This window comes from Malaclemys terrapin, chromosome 20 (genome assembly GCF_027887155.1).
Source record: "Malaclemys terrapin pileata isolate rMalTer1 chromosome 20, rMalTer1.hap1, whole genome shotgun sequence".
Classification (NCBI taxonomy): Eukaryota; Metazoa; Chordata; order Testudines; family Emydidae; genus Malaclemys; species Malaclemys terrapin.
Window position 1 is genome coordinate 18,109,170 of NC_071524.1, and position 17,302 is coordinate 18,126,471.

General features: G+C 69.3%; 1 protein-coding gene across 2 annotated transcripts; it reads left to right on the top strand.

Moving 5' to 3' along the window:
- Window positions 1-3,765: 3,765 nt before the first annotated feature.
- On the top strand, window positions 3,766-17,117 carry MAP3K10 (mitogen-activated protein kinase kinase kinase 10). Of its 2 annotated transcripts, none has more exons than XM_054010061.1 (10): window positions 3,766-5,319; window positions 6,344-6,524; window positions 6,683-6,831; window positions 7,006-7,181; window positions 7,855-8,095; window positions 12,027-12,149; window positions 12,896-13,088; window positions 13,515-13,627; window positions 14,208-14,714; window positions 15,530-17,117. In XM_054010061.1, exons 1-10 carry the CDS (start codon window positions 4,614-4,616, stop codon window positions 15,898-15,900), a joined length of 2,760 nt encoding a protein of 919 aa, XP_053866036.1. In that variant the 5' UTR covers window positions 3,766-4,613; the 3' UTR covers window positions 15,901-17,117. The 2 variants fall into 2 exon arrangements, with proteins under 2 accessions (XP_053866036.1, XP_053866037.1); XM_054010062.1 differs by having other exon boundaries at window positions 3,776-5,319; window positions 12,950-13,088; window positions 15,530-17,116.
- Window positions 17,118-17,302: the final 185 nt, after the last annotated feature.

Here is a 17,302-nt window from a genome sequence, read left to right on the forward strand (position 1 = left end):
ACCGGCTCACCAAGCTCTACGGCCTCGGGCGGCCCCTGAGCCGCGCCTTGATCCAGCAGCTGGGGGCAGCCGACCGGCACAGCAGCAAATCCCTCCCAGGCATGGCCCCGGCCAGGGGGGAGGCACAGGAGCAGAGCGAGGCCACCCTGGGCCAGCGGATCCTCTACCAGATCCTGCATCGGGCCCCCCAGAAGCCGCCCGAGCCGCCCAGCTTCTGCGGCGTCATCCCCCTGAGCTACCAGAACAACGTGCACACGCTGCAGCCGCGGGGGGAGGCCCGGTACGGGGCCATGGCTCTGGCCTGGAGGACGGCGCAGCAGGACGGCCGGGGCCAGCAGCCCCAGCTGCACTTGGGGGTGGGATGAGGGGGCGGAAGGGCAGGGCTCTGAGCCACAGCAGAGCCCTTCTGGCGAGCTAGCGGCTCTCTCTTCAGCGCCACCCCAGCAGGGCCAGGGCCAGGGCCAGAGGGGCCCAGGGGATGGCTCAAGGTGGCCCCCATCCCTGCCCGGGGGGCCAGCTCCAGCCACCCCTCCCCTGCGTTCGGAGCTGCGTCTGTAATAAAGTTGGTGCCATGTCACGGCCCCAGGAGACGCTGCTGCTGTTTGACTCTCATGTTAGATACGTGCGGTGCCTGCCCGAGTGGGTGAGCTGCCTCCCGCAGCCAGGAATGGGGGCAGGGGGCCGCGGGGGCATCACAGCACCCCCCTCCTCCGGGTATGGGTACCCCGGCCGTGAGGCTGGCAGTGCCCAGAGACACAGGCAGAAGCCCATGGCTGGAGCTGTCCAGGCTCTGGGGATGGATGGATGGATGGATGGATGGATGGATACTGGTGCTGGGTGATGGCGGCTGGACTCTGGGGATGGATGGGGATGGATGGATGGATACTGGCGCTGGGTGACGGGGGCTGGACTCTGGGGATGGATGGATGGATACTGGCGCTGGTGACGGTGGCTGGACTCTGGGGATGGATGGATGGAAACTGGCTGGGTGATGGCAGCTGGACTCTGGGGATGGATGGGGATGGATGGATGGATACTGGCGCTGGGTGATGGCGGCTGGACTCTGGGGATGGATGGATACTGGCGCTGGGTGACGGGGGCTGGACTCTGGGGATTGATGGATGGATACTGGCGCTGGGTGACGGTGACTGGCGCTGGGTGACGGGGGCTGGACTCTGGGGATGGATGGGGATGGATGGATACTGGCGCTGGGTGATGGCGTCTGGACTCTGGGGATGGATGGGTAGATAAAAGAGTTTTCTCCCTAGACCCTTCTTTGAATATTGAGGTTGGATCGCTGGCTCTGGGCTGGTGGGTGCGCGTGGGTATGGCCGGCCCAGTGGGGCCCCAACTCAGCACGGGTTCCCCCACCCCTACCCCACAAGGTCCCATCCGCAGCCCCCTCATGGCTCAGCATGGCCTCCTCCCATTCCCCCAGCTGGAGCAGCTGGAGCCCAGGGGCAGGAAGCCGATTCCTTCCCTAGCCCACCCCATTGTGTGTGTCTGGGCTCCCCTGTGTCTGTCCCTCCAGCCCCAGACACCCCCAGTTGCTGCCCTCGGGCTCCCCTAGTTCCACCCCCCCATAACTTCTGCCCTCACAGTGCCACAGCTGGGAGCAGCCTCACCCCCATTGCTGGGTGCTGGGAACCAGCCGGCTGGAGCCGGCTGCTGGACCCGTCAGGCTGGTTTGCCATGGGCGGTGGCTGACAGGGAAACCGCCAGAGGGGGGGTTGGGTGGGAGCGAGGGACAGCTCCAGAGTCACGCCTGCCCGCCGCCCCCCCGCGTGCGCTCGGTGCCCCTGCCGTGACCTCCCTTGGGTGCCACCAGCCCTGGGGGCAGCCCTGCCGGGGAGAGCTTCCTCTGGGTGGTGGTAGCGCCAGCTAGGATGTGCCAGGGGGCCCAGGGCCTGCCCCAAAGAGCTGCCCATTTGAACAAGGGGAGGCCTGGGACCCAGGACGCCTGGGTTCCATCCCTGGTTCTGTTACTGACGCCCCATCCCCCTCCCCCACTCTCTGCACGGGCCGTAGCAGAGCTGGGACCAGCCCCCGGATCTCCCAGGCCCAGTGCCCTGCCAGCCTCCCACACCAGCTGGGTTCAGCGAGCTGCCCCTCCCGCGGGCGTCCCCAGGGCAGGGAAAGCAGGAGCTGGTGCCGCAGTGTGCCCAGTGCCGGCTTCCTCCGGACAAGCCCCAGGCCTCTCCCCTCCCCCCCCAACATCATCACCTGCTTCTCTAGGCCCGGCTGGCTCGGGCCCAGGCAGGTTGCTGTGTGCGTTGCCCTGGGACTACGTTTCCCAGAGCGCCGCGGGAGAGCCGGGGGTACCGCTGGGGGGCTAGGGAGACGGGACCAGAAGGCACCGGTGTAAAGAGCTCTCCTCGGCTGGGCTGGGAACAGATTGGGGGACAGGACGGCAGGACCCGGGACGCCCGTCTGGTCTCTGCGCTTGTGGCTGCGGTAACCTCCGCGTGCTGAGAACAATAATCCTGTAATCAGCACTTTGCTCTGCCTCGTTATTGCTAAGACCCCAGCAAATCGGCCGTGGAGTCGTGTTTCTCTAGCGCACGGGATACCGACGCGCTGAGCTGTTCAGGGCAGGGACCTCTCTCACCCTGTGCACCAACCTGCCCAACGGGGCGCCCCTCTGGGTGCTACCATCAGGCCCATAGGTAGTAACAACTTTCAAGATTAAACAATACAGCACTTTTCTCAGCCACCGCAATGCAGCCACCTCTGGGGTGGAACGTGGCAGCTGCTGGGGCAGCACTTACCGAGGGCTGAACTGCAGCTGCCTCTGAGTTGGCGAATAGCAGCTGTTGAAACAGGGATCCCTTGCCCAGCATCAAGATGCAGCCGCCTCTGGGGTGGGCTGTGAATGCTGTTGATCAGTGGTTTCTTTGCAGCGCTGGTGCTGAGCTGAGAGGACCCCAGGCCCACGCGTGACGTACGTCTGAGGAACCCGGCTGAGCGGGCCGGCGGGCCCAGACCGTTCTGGGGGATAACGCTCACGTCACGCCCTTGCCAGCTCCCTCGCTGTTATCCCGCCTCTCGGGATCTTTGCCGCCCGCAGCCGGGGCGTGGCAGGGCCTCGCTGCCCTCCTGCTGCTGGCACAAGGCGCCGGGGGAAAAGGCTTCGACGGCGCTGGCCGCAGCCGAGGAGCGCGGGACTGGGAGCTTGGCCGTTCCCGCGGGGCTGGGGGCCCGTCCTGGGGCCGGGAGCCTGTCCCGGGGCCAGCGAAGGCACCGGGCTCGCCCGGCCCGGAGCAGGGCACTTTGCCCCACCTGCCCCAGCCGGGCGCTGGGCTCCCCAGACGCCCCCCACATCCCCACCTCTGCCACAGGCCCGGAGAACTACAAGTCCCAGCCTGCACCGGGGCGGCTCGCCGGGTCCCTGGACACCCCGAGACCAGCTGACAGCCCCGGCGGAGCCCGGACACCATCCGCCGAGCCGGGGAGGGGCGCGGGGGGAGGCGCGCGCGATGCACTGAGGGGGGGGCTGCGTCCCCCCGGCCAGGACCCCCCCGCACCCCCGTCTCCGGCGGGGAGGAGGCGGCCGCTGCAGACCCAGCTGGCGGGGGGGTGACCCCCCGGCCCCCCGCCCCCGGGCGCTGCGGAGGAAGATGCCCGGGGCGGGCCCGGAGGTGGCAGCTCCCGGCGGCGCGGAGGCTGCGGGCACGACGGAGGCGAGCTGAGAAGGGAAGCGGAGCTCGCCGTGGGGTGCCCCCTGGCCCGCCAGCCGTGAGGGGCCGGGGGCTGGAGTCCCCTCAAACGCCAGCCAAGCCCGCCCCCCACCCCCGCCTGCTGCCCGGGGGGCAGAGACCTCGCCAGCCGGGCCGGGCGTGGGCGCAGCGGGCACCGGTGCCAGCCAGGAACAGGTGAGGCGGACGCTCTGCCAGCCGCTGGGTGCCAGGAGGTGGATGTGTCCCAGCCGGCACCGGGTCCCGTCCTGCCCCCTCGCGCCCTGCGCCCGGGGCACCCACCGCAAGCGCCCGCGGGCTGCTGGGCCCCTCCAGCCTCACAGAGCCGGACCCGAGCCGGGGAGAGACGAGGCGCCGAGCTGGTCCCTGGTGTAGCCGGGGCAACTGCGGTAGAGCCGCGGCTCCGGGCCCCAGGCCCTCGCTCCCTGTCCGCGCGGGGTGGCTCCTCGGCTATTTATCTGTCCTCGAAGAAAGCATAATGCCTCCTTTCTTCTGAGCGAATCCGCGGCCGCCGCGCAGCGCCAGGCCGGGCAGAGCCGGCGCCCGGACATGCAAAGGCTGGACACGCCGTCCCCTCGCGTCCAAGGGAAGTGGCACAATTGAGAGGTGCAGGGGGGCCCCTGCCAGGCTCCTGGGGGGTCGGACTCGCCGGCTGGGGAAGGCCCCGGCCCTCAGCTGCGCCTTGTGCTGCAGGGGTTCGTCCGTAGCGCCAGCCACCCTCCTGCGGCCCACGCCCGCCGGGCAGCAGCCGAGAGGCGACACGCTGGGAGTTCTGGATGTTGCTGCCGTGGTGGGAGCGTGCACCGGGGGCCAGTCCCTGGGCCAGCGAAGGCGGGCGGCTGTCCCCGCTCAGAGCACGGCAGCATGTCCCAGCAGCACTCAGCCATCTAGGCCGGCCGGCACCGCAGAGGGCCCAGGATGGAGGCCGGGCACAAGGCGCTGCCAGGCGAGGAGGCCGGGGACGGGCCGGAGGATGGCGGCGGGGGGTGGAACCACAAAACCAACCCCTTCTGGACGGCCGTCTTCGACTACGAGGCGGCGGCGGAAGAGGAGCTGACGCTGCGGCGTGGCGACCTGGTGGAGGTGCTCTCCCAGGACTCCACCGTGTCGGGAGACGAGGGCTGGTGGACGGGGAAAATCGAGGACAGGGTGGGCGTCTTCCCCTGTGACTACGTGGCCAGCGGCCCCCCGGGCGGCTCCTACCCTCTGCCGCTGGAGATCTCCTTCCAGGAGCTGCTGCTGGACGAGATCATCGGGGTGGGGGGCTTCGGGAAGGTCTACAAGGGCGTGTGGCGGGGGGAGGAGGTGGCGGTGAAGGCGGCGCGCCAGGACCCCGACGAGGACATCAGCACCACGGCCGAGAGCGTCCGGCAGGAGGCCCGGCTCTTCTGCATGCTGCGCCATCCCAACATCATCGCCCTGAAGGCCGTGTGCCTCCAGCCCCCCAACCTGTGCCTGGTGATGGAGTACGCCCGGGGCGGCGCCCTCAACCGAGCGCTGGCCGGCAGGAAGGTGCCGCCGCACGTGCTGGTGAACTGGGCCGTGCAGATCGCCCGCGGCATGAACTACCTGCACAACGAGGCCGTGGTGCCCATCATCCACCGCGACCTGAAATCCATCAACGGTGAGTGCCGGGGCCAGGGGGCGCCAGGGGGGCAGCGCCGGGACGGGGCCATGTGGGTGCCCCCGGGGTGCGGGTGGGGGCCACCCCACTGGGAAACCCTGAGACCTGCCAAGCTCACTTCACACATTGGACAGCTGCTGGCAGGAAAGCGGGTGTGCCAGGATGGGACTGGCATCCTAGAGGGGACAGGCCCCAGCCCCATTGCCTGCCCCCTGAGTCAGCCAGTCCCTGCCCCATTCCCTGCCCCCCTGAGCCAGCCAGTCCCTGCCCCATTCCCTGCCCCCCTGAGCCAGCCAGTCCCTGCCCTGGGGCCAGGTGGGAGCCGGCGCCCCCCAAGGGGACAGGCCCCTGCCCCATTCCCCACCCCCCTGAGCCAGCCAGTCCCTGCCCTGGGGCTGCTGGGAGCTGGCGCCCCCCAGAGGGGACAGGACCCTGCCCCATTCCCTGCCCCCCTGAGCCAGCCAGTCCCTGCCTCATTCCCCGCCCCCCTGAGCCAGCCAGTCCCTGCCCTGGGGCTGCTGGGAGCCGGCGCCCCCTAGAGGGGACAGGCCCCAGCCCCATTCCCTGCCCCCCTGAGCCAGCCAGTCCCTGCCCTGGGGCTGGAGGGGAGCCGGCGCCCCCTAGAGGGGGACAGGCCCCTGCCCCATAGCAGTCAGTCCATCCCTCTAGCGCAGGCTGCGCCCCAGCACCAAGCCCCTGTTCTCTGCCCCCCGCCGCTCCCCACATGGACACTGACTCCCCGCTCCAGCCCCAGGGATGTGCCCAGCAGCAGGCCTGAGCAGGGGCTGCATGGTCGCTATGGAGACGCATGAGCCCTGGTGTACCCCCCGATCCTGTGGCCTGGGCCCCAGCAGGGGTGCTGCTGGGTGGGCCGAGACCCCCTCCAGCCCCTGACCGGGCAAAGGAGGGGCGGTCAAGGGACATGGTAGCCTGGCACACTCCACTGGGGGGCAGCCGGGGGGGTACCCCGGGCCCCCTCCCCTTGGGTGCCCCCTCAAACCCCCTCACTCTCCTACCCCCCCAGTCCTGATCCTGGAGAAGATGGAGGACGGGGAGCTGGGCGGCCGCACGCTGAAGATCACGGACTTCGGGCTGGCGCGCGAGTGGCACAAGACCACCAAGATGAGCGCAGCCGGCACCTACGCTTGGATGGCGCCCGAAGTCATCCGGCTCTCGCGCTTCTCCAAGAGCAGCGACGTCTGGAGGTGCCGGGGCCGGGCAGAGCGGGGGCCCCCAGGGGATGGAGAGGGCTGGATCCCCCAGGGCTGGGGGGGGGTCCACAGCATGGTGGGATGGGGGGGGTCACCCCAACCCCCAGATCCATGCTCAACCCCCCCCAGCCCAGCCTGTCCCTGTGCTGCAGTTTCGGGGTGCTGCTGTGGGAGCTGCTGACCGGAGAGGTGCCGTACCGGGAGATCGACGCGCTGGCCGTAGCCTACGGTGTGGCCATGAACAAGCTGACGCTGCCCATTCCCTCCACCTGCCCTGAGCCCTTCGCCCGCCTGCTGGCAGGTGAGTGCCCGCTGGGGGGCTCTGGAGTGTCCCTGGGGGGCTCGCCAGAGGAGGTGGGGGCTCCAGGGGGATGGGGTGGGGGGGATGGGGTGGGGACTCTGGGGTGGCTCTCCCCAGGAGGTGGGGGCTCCGGGGATGCCCCTGGGCCCGGCTGACTCTCTCTTTCCCCCACAGAGTGCTGGGACCCCGACCCCCACGCCCGGCCGCCCTTCGGGAGCATCTTGGGGCGGCTGGTGGCCATCGAGCACTCGGCCATGTTCTCCATGGCCCTGGACGCCTTCCACTCGCTGCAGGACGACTGGAAGCGGGAGATCCAGCATATGTTCTGTGAGCTGCGCGCCAAGGAAAAGGTCAGCGGGACCCGCCCTGAAAACAGCCCCGCTTGGGTCGCCCCAAGCCTCCCACAAGTCCCCCGCTCCCTCCTGGGACCCTCCATGCCACCTGTGCATGGCACAGCCCCCCCTTGGGTCCCCCAGCTTCCCTGGCCCCCCCAGAACCTCCCATACCACCTGTGCATGGCACAGCCCCCCCCTTGGGCCCCCCACAGCTTCCCCAGGCACCAATCCCTCCTGGGACCCCCCCATACCACCTGTAGTGGCACAGCCCCCCCTTGGGTCCCCCAGCTTCCCTGGCCCCCCCAGAACTCCCCATACCACCTGTGCATGGCACAGCTCCCCTTGGGTCCCTGCAGCTCCCCTGGCCCTCAATCCCTCCTGGGACCCCCCCGTACCACCCGTGCATGGCACAGCCCCCTGCCCGCGCCCCACAGCTTCCCCGGGCACCAATCCCTCCTGGGACCCCCCCCCCGTACCACCCGTGCATGGCACAGCCCCCTGCCCGCGCCCCACAGCTTCCCCGGGCACCAATCCCTCCTGGGACCCCCCGTACCACCCGTGCATGGCACAGCCCCCTGCCCGCGCCCCACAGCTTCCCCGGGCACCAATCCCTCCTGGGACCCCCCGTACCACCCGTGCATGGCACAGCCCCCTGCCTGCGCCCCACGCTGTGCCCCCCATGCCCCAGGAGCTGCGGAGCCGGGAGGAGGAGCTGCTGCGGGCGGCACAGGAGCAGAAGACGCAGGAGGAGGAGCTGCGGCGGCGCGAGCAGGAGCTGGCCGCCCGCGAGATCGACATCGTCCAGCGCGAGCTGCACCTGCTCATGGACCAGCTGCACCAGGAGCGGCCCCGGGTCAAGGGGCGCAAGGGCCACTTCAAACGCAGCCGCCTCAAACTGCGCGACGGGAACCGCATCAGCCTGCCCTCAGGTACCCCCCTGCCGGCCCCCCGCCGGCCCCCCTGTGCCCCACACCCGCATCAGCCTGCCCTCAGGTACCCCCCTGCAGGCCCCCTGCACCCCACAACCGCATCAGCCTGCCCTCAGGTACCCCCCTGCAGGCCCCCCTGTGCCCCATAACCGCATCAGCCTGCCCTCAGGTACCCCCCTGCCGGCCCCCCGCCGGCCCCCCTGTGCCCCACACCCGCATCAGCCTGCCCTCAGGTACCCCCCTGCAGGCCCCCTGCACCCCACAACCGCATCAGCCTGCCCTCAGGTACCCCCCTGCAGGCCCCCCTGTGCCCCATAACCGCATCAACCTGCCTTCAGGTACCCCCCTGCAGGCCCCCCGCCGGCCCCCCTGCGCCCCACAACCGCATCAGCCTGCCCTCAGGTACCCCCCTGCAGGCCCCCCGCCGGCCCCCCTGTGCCCCACACCCGCATCAGCCTGCCCTCAGGTACCCCCCTGCAGGCCCCCCTGTGCCCCATAACCGCATCAGCCTGCCCTCAGGTACCCCCCTGCAGGCCCCCCTGTGCCCCCCTGTGCCCCACACCCGCATCAACCTGCCCTCAGGTACCCCCCTGCAGGCCCCCCTGTGCCCCATAACCGCATCAGCCTGCCCTCAGGTACCCCCCTGCAGGCCCCCTGCCGGCCCCCCTGTGCCCCACACCCGCATCAGCCTGCCCTCAGGTACCCCCCTGCAGGCCCCCCTGTGCCTCATAACCGCATCAGCCTGCCCTCGGGTACCCCCCTGCAGGCCCCCCGCCGGCCCCTCTGTGCCCCACAACCGCATCAACCTGCCTTCAGGTACCCCCCCTGCACCACACATCCCCCTGTGCCCCACAACCACATCAGCCTGCCCTCAGGTACCCCCCTGCAGGCCCCCCGCCAGCCCCTCTGTGCCCCACACCCGCATCAGCCTGCCCTCAGGTACCCCCCTGCAGGCCCCCCGCCGGCCCCCCTGCGCCCCACACCCGCATCAGCCTGCCCTCAGGTACCCCCCTGCAGGCCCCCCGCCGGCCCCCCTGTGCCCCACACCCGCATCAGCCTGCCCTCAGGTACCCCCCTGCAGGCCCCCCGCCGGCCCCCCTGCGCCCCACACCCGCATCAGCCTGCCCTCAGGTACCCCCCTGCAGGCCCCCCGCCGGCCCCCCACAACCGCATCAACCTGCCTTCAGGTACCCCCCTGCAGGCCCCCCACCAGCCCCCCTGCACCCCACAACCGCATCAGCCTGCCTTCAGGTACCCCCCTACACCACACATCCCCCTGTGCCCCACAACCGCATCAGCCTGCCCTCAGGTACCCCCCTGCAGGCCCCCCGCCAGCCCCTCTGTGCCCCACAACCACATCAACCTCCCTTCAGGTACCCCCTGCAGGCCCCCTGCCGGCCCCTCTGTTCCCCACAACCGCATCAACCTCCCTTCAGGTACCCCCCTGCAGGCCCCCCGCCGGCCCCCCTGCACCTCACACCCGCATCAGCCTGCCTTCAGGTACCCCCCTGCAGAACCCCCACCAGCCCCCCTGCACCTCACACCGGCATCAGCCTGCCCTCAGGTACCCCACTGCAGGTCCCCCACCAGCCCCCCTGCACCCCACACCCACTTCAGCCTGCCTTCAGGTACCCCCCTGAGTCCCCCACCAGTCCTCCTGTGCTCCACATCCCCTTGCACCCCACAACTGCTTCAGCCTGCCCTCAGGTACTCCCTGAGCCCCCCCCCCCCACCAGCCCCCCATCCCCCTGTACCCCACATCCCCCTCAGCCTGCCCTCAGGTACGCCGCATCTCCATGGGATTAGCTCCATGGGTTGGCATCCTGTCACCCAGTCGTGCCTTGCCCACGGTCACATCTGCTCCTGGACCCACCTCCTCTGTCAGAGCCCCCCAGCCCTGCCATGAGCCACAGCCCCCTTTCCAGGGGCAGGTGCTGCACCCCAGTTATCCCACCACATCCCCAGCGGTGACTGCAGCCAATTGTCCAGCCTCTTCCCCATGGCCCCAGCACCCTCTTCACCCTTTCTCAGCCTGCAAATCCCAGCTCCCCTGGTCCCTGCTAGCAGCTCGGCGCCATGCAGGATACTGGCGGCAGCAACTGCTTCTGCTTCCCCCTGCCAGTTCTCCCTCCTGCAGCTCCAGCAAGTAACTGACCCTACTCAGCCCTGCAACTCTTTATATGGGCCTGCCGGACCCTGATTGGCCGTTTCTCTCAGCCCCTCTCTAATTGGCTACCTCCTGCACAACCTCACTAGGGCTCTATTACCCCCTTAGAGGCCAGGGTGGGGCCAGCGCCCCATCACAGTGCATGTCTCTTGCTGGGGGGTGGGGGGTAGTTCTCTCGTTCGGTTCTGAACCAGGAGATTGGGGTGGGGGGGACCAACTCCCTGTTGGTGAGAGACACAAGCTGGCGAGCTTGGCAGAGCTCTGCTCCTGACGTCTCCTGCCCCCTCGTCTCTAACATCCGGGGAGCTGCCAGCTACGCCCCTGGGACTGACAGTCACCATCCTCTCTCTTGGGGGTCTCCCCTGGATCCCAGGGGGTGCTTGGCAGGGGGCGGGGGGGCTGCTCCCACCACAGCCGCCCCGAGAGCAGAAGCTCTTGTGTTCTGCCCCAGTGCCTCTGTCCTGGGCCCCAAACCGGCGACGGGTGGAACAATCCAGCCTCCTCCGTGTGTCCACCGGTTAGACCCAATTCCCGACACACAGTTTGGTCCCAGCACAGGCTCCGTCGCTCCCGCTTCGTTCCGGCCATTACACAGAATGGAGCAGAGGGAGCGTTCGCCAGCCTTGACCCCTCTCCTCCAGCGGCGCTTCGGTTGGGTACATTCGTAGGCCTGGCTATCTCGGCAACTCCCTGTACCGCCACCGTCCCCCTTGTATGCCCCATATCCCCCCATATGCCTCATAACTCCCCCGTATGCTCCATAACTCCCCCTTATGTCCCATAACCCCCCAGTATGCCCCTGTTACGGAGTATTGGGGGACTCAGGGCCCTGCACCCCCGACTTCCTGCGATTCACCATGACTCTCAGCCAGCCAGTAAAGCAAAAGGTTTATTTGGATGACAGGAATACAGTCCAAGACAGGTCTTGCAGGCACAGACAACAGGGCCCCCCTCAGTTAGGTCCAGCTTGGGGTCCCAGGGCATGCCAGCCCACCCCCCTTTGGGGGGTCAGAGCCATTTCTGCCTCCCAGCCATCTCTCCAGCCTCCCTCCAGCCTGCTTCCAGCCCTCTTCTTTTCGCGACCCCTCCCACAGCCTTTGTTCAGTTTTCCGGGCTAAGGAGTCCCCTCGCCTTCAACCCCTTCCTGGGTTCTCATGTTACACACTCAGGTATGCGCCCTCGGGCAGATCCCATCCTACAATGCAGACTATCCCAGCACACTCCCCTGTCAGCATTCACAGACCACAGTGAGAACAGGCCCAGTTCGTCACAGCCCCATATCCCCCCATATGCCTCATAACTCCCCCGTATGCCCCATACCTCCCCTGTATATCCCATAACTCCCCCGTATGCCCCATAACCCCCCATATGCCTCATAACTCCCCCTTATGTCCCATAACTCCCCCGTATGCCCCATGCCTCCCCTGTATGTCCCATAACTCCCCCGTATGCCCCATAACTCCCCTGTATGCCCCATATCCCCCAGTACATCCCATAACTGCGCCGTATGCCCCATAACCCCCCATATGCCTCATAACTCACCCGTACACCCCATAACTCCTCTGTATGCCCCATATCCCCCCGTACACCCCATAACTCCCCTGTATGCCCCATATCCCCCCGTACACCCCATAACTCCCCCATATGCCCCTACTGCGGCATAGCAACTGTGTCAGGCTGCCAGGAGGTCAGGGCGCCCGCGGCTGCCTTGAGGGGGTTCCGGGGGGCTGGGCTCCGGGGCTGATCCGGCCTCTCTCCCCCCAGGCTTCCAACACACGATCACGGTGCAGGCGTCGCCCACCCTGGACAAGCGGAAAGGCCCGGGATCCAACGGCACCAGCCCCCCCGCGAGCCCTGTCATCATCCCCCGCCTGCGGGCCATTCGCCGTGAGTACCCCTAGCCCCCCTAGCCCCCCCACTGCCCCCCATCGCTCCCCATCACCCCCACAGCCCCCTAGCCCGCCATCGCTCCCCATCACCCCCACAGCCACCCACCATGGGTACCCGGTAGCCCCCCCTAGCCCCCCATCACTCCCCATCACCCCCACAGCCACCCACCATGGGTACCCCATAGCCCCCATAGCCCCCCATCGCTCCCCATCACCCCCACAGCCCCCCAGGTCACCCTTGTGAATTTGCCCCCCAGCTCGGCCATGATTCCTCCCTCCCCTGGGGGTCTCTGCTGCCCCGGGCTCAGGCCAGGCCGCTGTGGGGCTGCCCCCGGGCTCAGGCCGGGCCGCTGTGGGGCTGCCCCGGGCTCAGGCCGGGCCGCTGTGGGGCTGCCCCGGAGGCAGGCCGGGGGCCTGGGCCCTGCTGGGCCGGGGATGGTTGTGGCTCCTGTGCCGGACCCAAGAACCGGGACCAGGACCAAGAACTGGCACATTATGAGCCAATGTCCCCCCGACCCCTCACCCGCCGGGGAAATGAGCCCCCCCGTCCATCCCCCCCGTCGATCTCCCCCCCCGATCCCCGCCCGTCCATCCCCCCCGTCCATCTCCCCCCCCTCCATCCCTCCCCCGTCCATCTTCCCCCATCCATCCCCCCCGTCCATCTCCCCCCGTCCATCGCTCCTGCCGGGAGGGGCACTGAGCCCAGAATTGTCGTCCCCCACCCTGCGCCCCACTGGCCTACAGTGCGGGAGGCTGGGCCAGGACGCAGGGGGTCCCGCTCACCCCCCCTTGTTGCAGTGACGCCCGTGGATGGCAGCCAGACGTGGGGCCGCAGCGCGGGGCTGAAGAAGGAGGAGCTGGCGGGGAACAAGAAGAAGGGGCGCACGTGGGGGCCCAGCTCCACGCTGCAGAAGGAGCGGCTCGGCGGGGAGGAGCGGTATGGGGCCAGGGCACCAGGCTGGGGGACCCCCTGGGGCTCCCGAGACCAGGGAGGTGGGGCAGGGCTTGGGGGTGGGTTCTGGGCCCAATTCGTTTAACTGCATATCCACAGGCCCAGGGCTGGGCTGGCAGGGGCTGCGGGTCGGGAGTGAGGGGCACCGGCAGAGCGGGGGGGGGCAGGGCTGGGCTAGCAGGGGCTGCAGGTCGGGAGTGAGGGGCACCAGCAGAGCTGGGGGGGAGCAGCGGGCTGCGGGTCAGGAGTGAAGGGCACCAGCAGGGCTGGGGGGAGGTCAGCGCGGGGGCTGCGGGTCGGGAGTGAAGGGCACCGGCAGGGCTGGGGGGAGGTCAGGGTGGGGGCTGCGGGTCAGGAGTGAGGGGCACCGGCAGGGGGCTCCAGAGCCGTCTCACCGTCTCTCCGGCGCAGGCTGAAGGCGCTGGGCGAGGGCAGCAAGCAGTGGTCGTCCAGCGCCCCCAACCTGGGCAAGTCCCCGAAACGTGCCCCCATGACTGGGGGCTTCGCCAGCCTGACGGAGATGGGTACGTGCTGCCCGCGCCTATGGGGGGGGCAGGTCTCGAGGCGGGGGGGGCATGTCCTGGGGGGGGCGGCGGGGCGGCTTGGTACCTCCAGCAGTGGGGCGAGGGTCTGTGTTAGCCACCCCCCAGACCAGCACCCTGGAGCCCGGCTGGCTTAGAGGCCTCAGGGCAAGGAGCCCAATGCCCTGCATGGGATCCCAGGGGCCCTGAAGCAGGGAGCTGGGGGGGGCCAAGGCCCGGCGGGAGGGGCCCCGAAGCAGGGAGCTGGGGGGCCAAGGCCTGGCGGGAGGGGCCCCAAAGCAGGGAGCTGGGGGGGCCAAGGCCCGGCGGGAGGGGCCCCGAAGCAGGGAGCTGGGGGGGGCCAAGGTCCGGCGGGAGGGGCCCCGAAGCAGGGAGATGGGGGGCCAAGGCCTGGCGGGAGGGGCCCCGAAGCAGGGAGATGGGGGGCCAAGGTCCGGCGGGAGGGGCCCCGAAGCAGGGAGCTGGGGGGCCAAGGCCTGGCGGGAGGGGCCCATGGGAAGGGCTGGGGGTCGCTGAGCCCCCCCCGGCGCTGACCCCTGTCCGTCTGTCTGTCTCTCCCCAGAGGAGTACGTGGAGGTGGAGGGCAGCACCCCCCAGTCCCCGGCTGAGCTGCCCCCCGGCAGGGCCGGGCCCCACAAGCGCAGCGCCTTGGCTCTCCTGGGCTGTGCCTCCGTCCTGGCCTCGGTGGCACTGGGCAGCGACCTGCTGGAGCTGGGCCGGGAGCAGGCGGGGGGGCCGTGCCCACGGGGGGGCCGCACCCAGGGGCCCCCCAGCTCCGTCACGCTGCTCTCGCTCTCCTCCCTCTCCGACTGCAACTCCACCAAGTCCCTGCTGCCCTCGGACGAGGAGCCGCCCGCCCCGGCCCCCGGCCCCCCGGCCTCCCCCCTCGGCGCCCCCCCCGCCCACAACCCCCTGCTGGACCTCCGGGCCGAGAGCTTCAAGAGGGACCCGCGCCAGTCGCTGACGCCCACCCACGTGACGGCCGCCCAGGCACTGCCCCGCGGGCACCGGCGAACGCCCTCGGACGGGGCCCTGCGCCCGCCCGGCCAGCAGGGGGCGCCCGGGGCAGGTGAGTGGGGGGACCGGGCCGCCCCCCCCAGCACAGGGTAACACCGGTGTCGCCCTCTCCTGCACCCCCCCCAGCTCTTCCCTGCACCAACCCGACCCCCCTCCTCCCCCACAGTCCCCCACAGCCCACCTGACCCCCCTCCTCACCCCACAGCCCCTCCCTGCTCCCACCTGATCCCCCTCCTCACCTGCGGCCCCCCCAGGCCAGGCCAGGCCAATCCCCTCCTCACCCCCAGCCCCTCCCTGATCCCCACCCCAACTCCCTCCTCCCCTCTCCCCAACCCCCTCCTCACCCCCCAGCCCCTCCCTGCCCCCGCACCCCAGCCCCCTCCTCACCCCAGCCCCTCCCTGACCCCATCCAACCTCTTCCTCACCCCCCCAGCCCTTTCCTGACCCCCATCCCCCTCTCTGACCTGCCCATCCCTGCATCTATCACACCCACTCCCCCACCACAGCCCACCCCACCTCACCAGCCTGTCGGAGTCCCCAGCTCCCACCTCCCAGGTCCTGGGGCTGTTCTGGGGTCCCTGGGCCCTCATTTCTCATCCCCCCCCAACCTCCTAGGCCCCACTCCCCCTGCCAGAGCCAGGGGTCGAACCCAGGAGTCCGGGCTCCCCGCTCCCCATAGAGGGCCTGGGGGGATGTCTGGGGAGTGGTGTGGGAGGAGGGGTGGAAGCTGTGTGAGAAGTTGGGGCTGTGAGGTGGAGGGAGGGGGGCCCATGGTTCAGGGAAACTTTCTGGCGGGGACTAGGGGGGAGGCTAATGGGCTGCAGTTGCCCAGGCCATCTAAGATGGTTTGTTCCCCCCTCCCCACAGGCTCCCAGGAGACCCTGGACCCCCCCGCGCTCTTCCCGCCCCCGTCGCGCCGCAGGCCCCCCGAGAAGGAACCGGCCGTGGAGCGCCCCAAGACCCTGGAGTTCGCGCCCCGGCCCCGCCCCTCTCCCGCCCGCTCCCGCATCGACCCCTGGAAACTCGTCTCCTTCGGACGGACTCACTGCTCGTCCCCGAGCAGCGTGTGCGAGACGCAGGGGGAGCTGGGCGGAGGCGGGGGGGAGCGGCCAGACCCCCCCAGCGCCCGCCAGACGCTGCTGGACATAGACATGGAGGGGCAGAGCAAGGACAGCACGGTGCCGCTCTGCGGGGGGGCACCGCACGCCGACAGCCTGGATGCCGACATGTCCCACTGACCCCCCAGAGCCCAGGGCACCTCCCATGAATGTACACCCCCCACAGCCGGCGGGGGGCACCAGGCCTACCTGTGGGGGGGCCCTCGTGGATGGACCAGCCTCTTTACTCTGCGCCTACCACCATCCCCCACCCTCAGCGGGCTGAGATCCCACCGCACCCACCAACCGCTCCACAGGCTCTGCTGTGGGAGAAGCTGCTGCCCCCGAGGAGCGGGGTTGGGAAGGGAATGGTGGGGGGAGGGGAGCATGTGTATTTATTGATGGGGCGGTTAAGGACCCCCCACCCCTATTTAAATTCCATGTGGTGTTTGTAAAAAAAAAAAGAAAAGAAAAGAAAGAAAGGTTTAAAAAAAATGAATCGTTCTGAGCCAGCAGGGGGCGCTTGTCCCCCGTGACGCATTCATTAACGCGGCATTTCCAGGGCCCGTTGTTCCTGCAGCTGAGACCGCAAATGCTTCCAGGGACCCCCCCTTCACCGGGCTGCAGCCACCTCTGGGGTGGGACTTGAGAGCTGTTTATCCAGGGACCCCCCTTCACAGGGCTGCAGCCACCTCTGGGGTGGGACTTGAGAGCTGTTTATCCAGGGACCCCCCTTCACCGGGCTGCAGCCACCTCTGGGGTGGGACTTGAGAGCTGTTTATCCAGGGACCCACCCCCCACCACCAGGCACTGAGCTGCAGCCACCTCTGGGGTCGGGCATGGGGCCTGTTCAGACAGGGACCCGGCTGGCCCATTCTCCCCTTCTGTACCTGCTGGCCCCCAGCGGTGGGAAGGGAACCCAGGAGTCCGGTGGCAGGGACTGAGGGGGGTGGCATGGGGGAGGGGGTTATGGCCCCCTCAGCTTTGCGGCTGGTGTTCAGAGGCTGGTTTGCGCACAGGGCAGGGAGCCTGATCCGGGGCGAGAGCAGGGTGAGGGGACCGCCTTTGACAACGTTCCCCCAGAGGGGCCGGGCTGGGACGCAGGACACCTGGGTTCAGTGCCCAGCGCTGCCCCGCACATCCTGTGCCAGCCCGTGCACCCAGGGGCCGTCACCGCCCTGATCCTGCACAGAGTGGGGCAGGGCCACCCAGAGGAGTCAGGGGGTCTGGGGCAAAGCAATTTCGGGGGCCCCTTCCATAAAAAGAAAGCTGCAATATTATAGAATACTATATTCTCGTGGGGGCCCCTGCGGGGCAAATTGCCCCTCGCTCTGGGCGGCCCTGGAGTGGGGCCTGACTAAACCCTGACGCCACCGGCACTGGGCCCAGGCCAGGGCAGCCGTGCCCCCAAAGCCCCAGTGCCACATGGCCCCGTGGGATCGGCCAGGAGAGCAGCCCCCCCTCGGGCGCTTGCTGCTGCGTCCTGGTTCCGGAGGGATCACCCCCAAGTCCTCCCCCCCCCCCCGACCCCAACAATTACCAG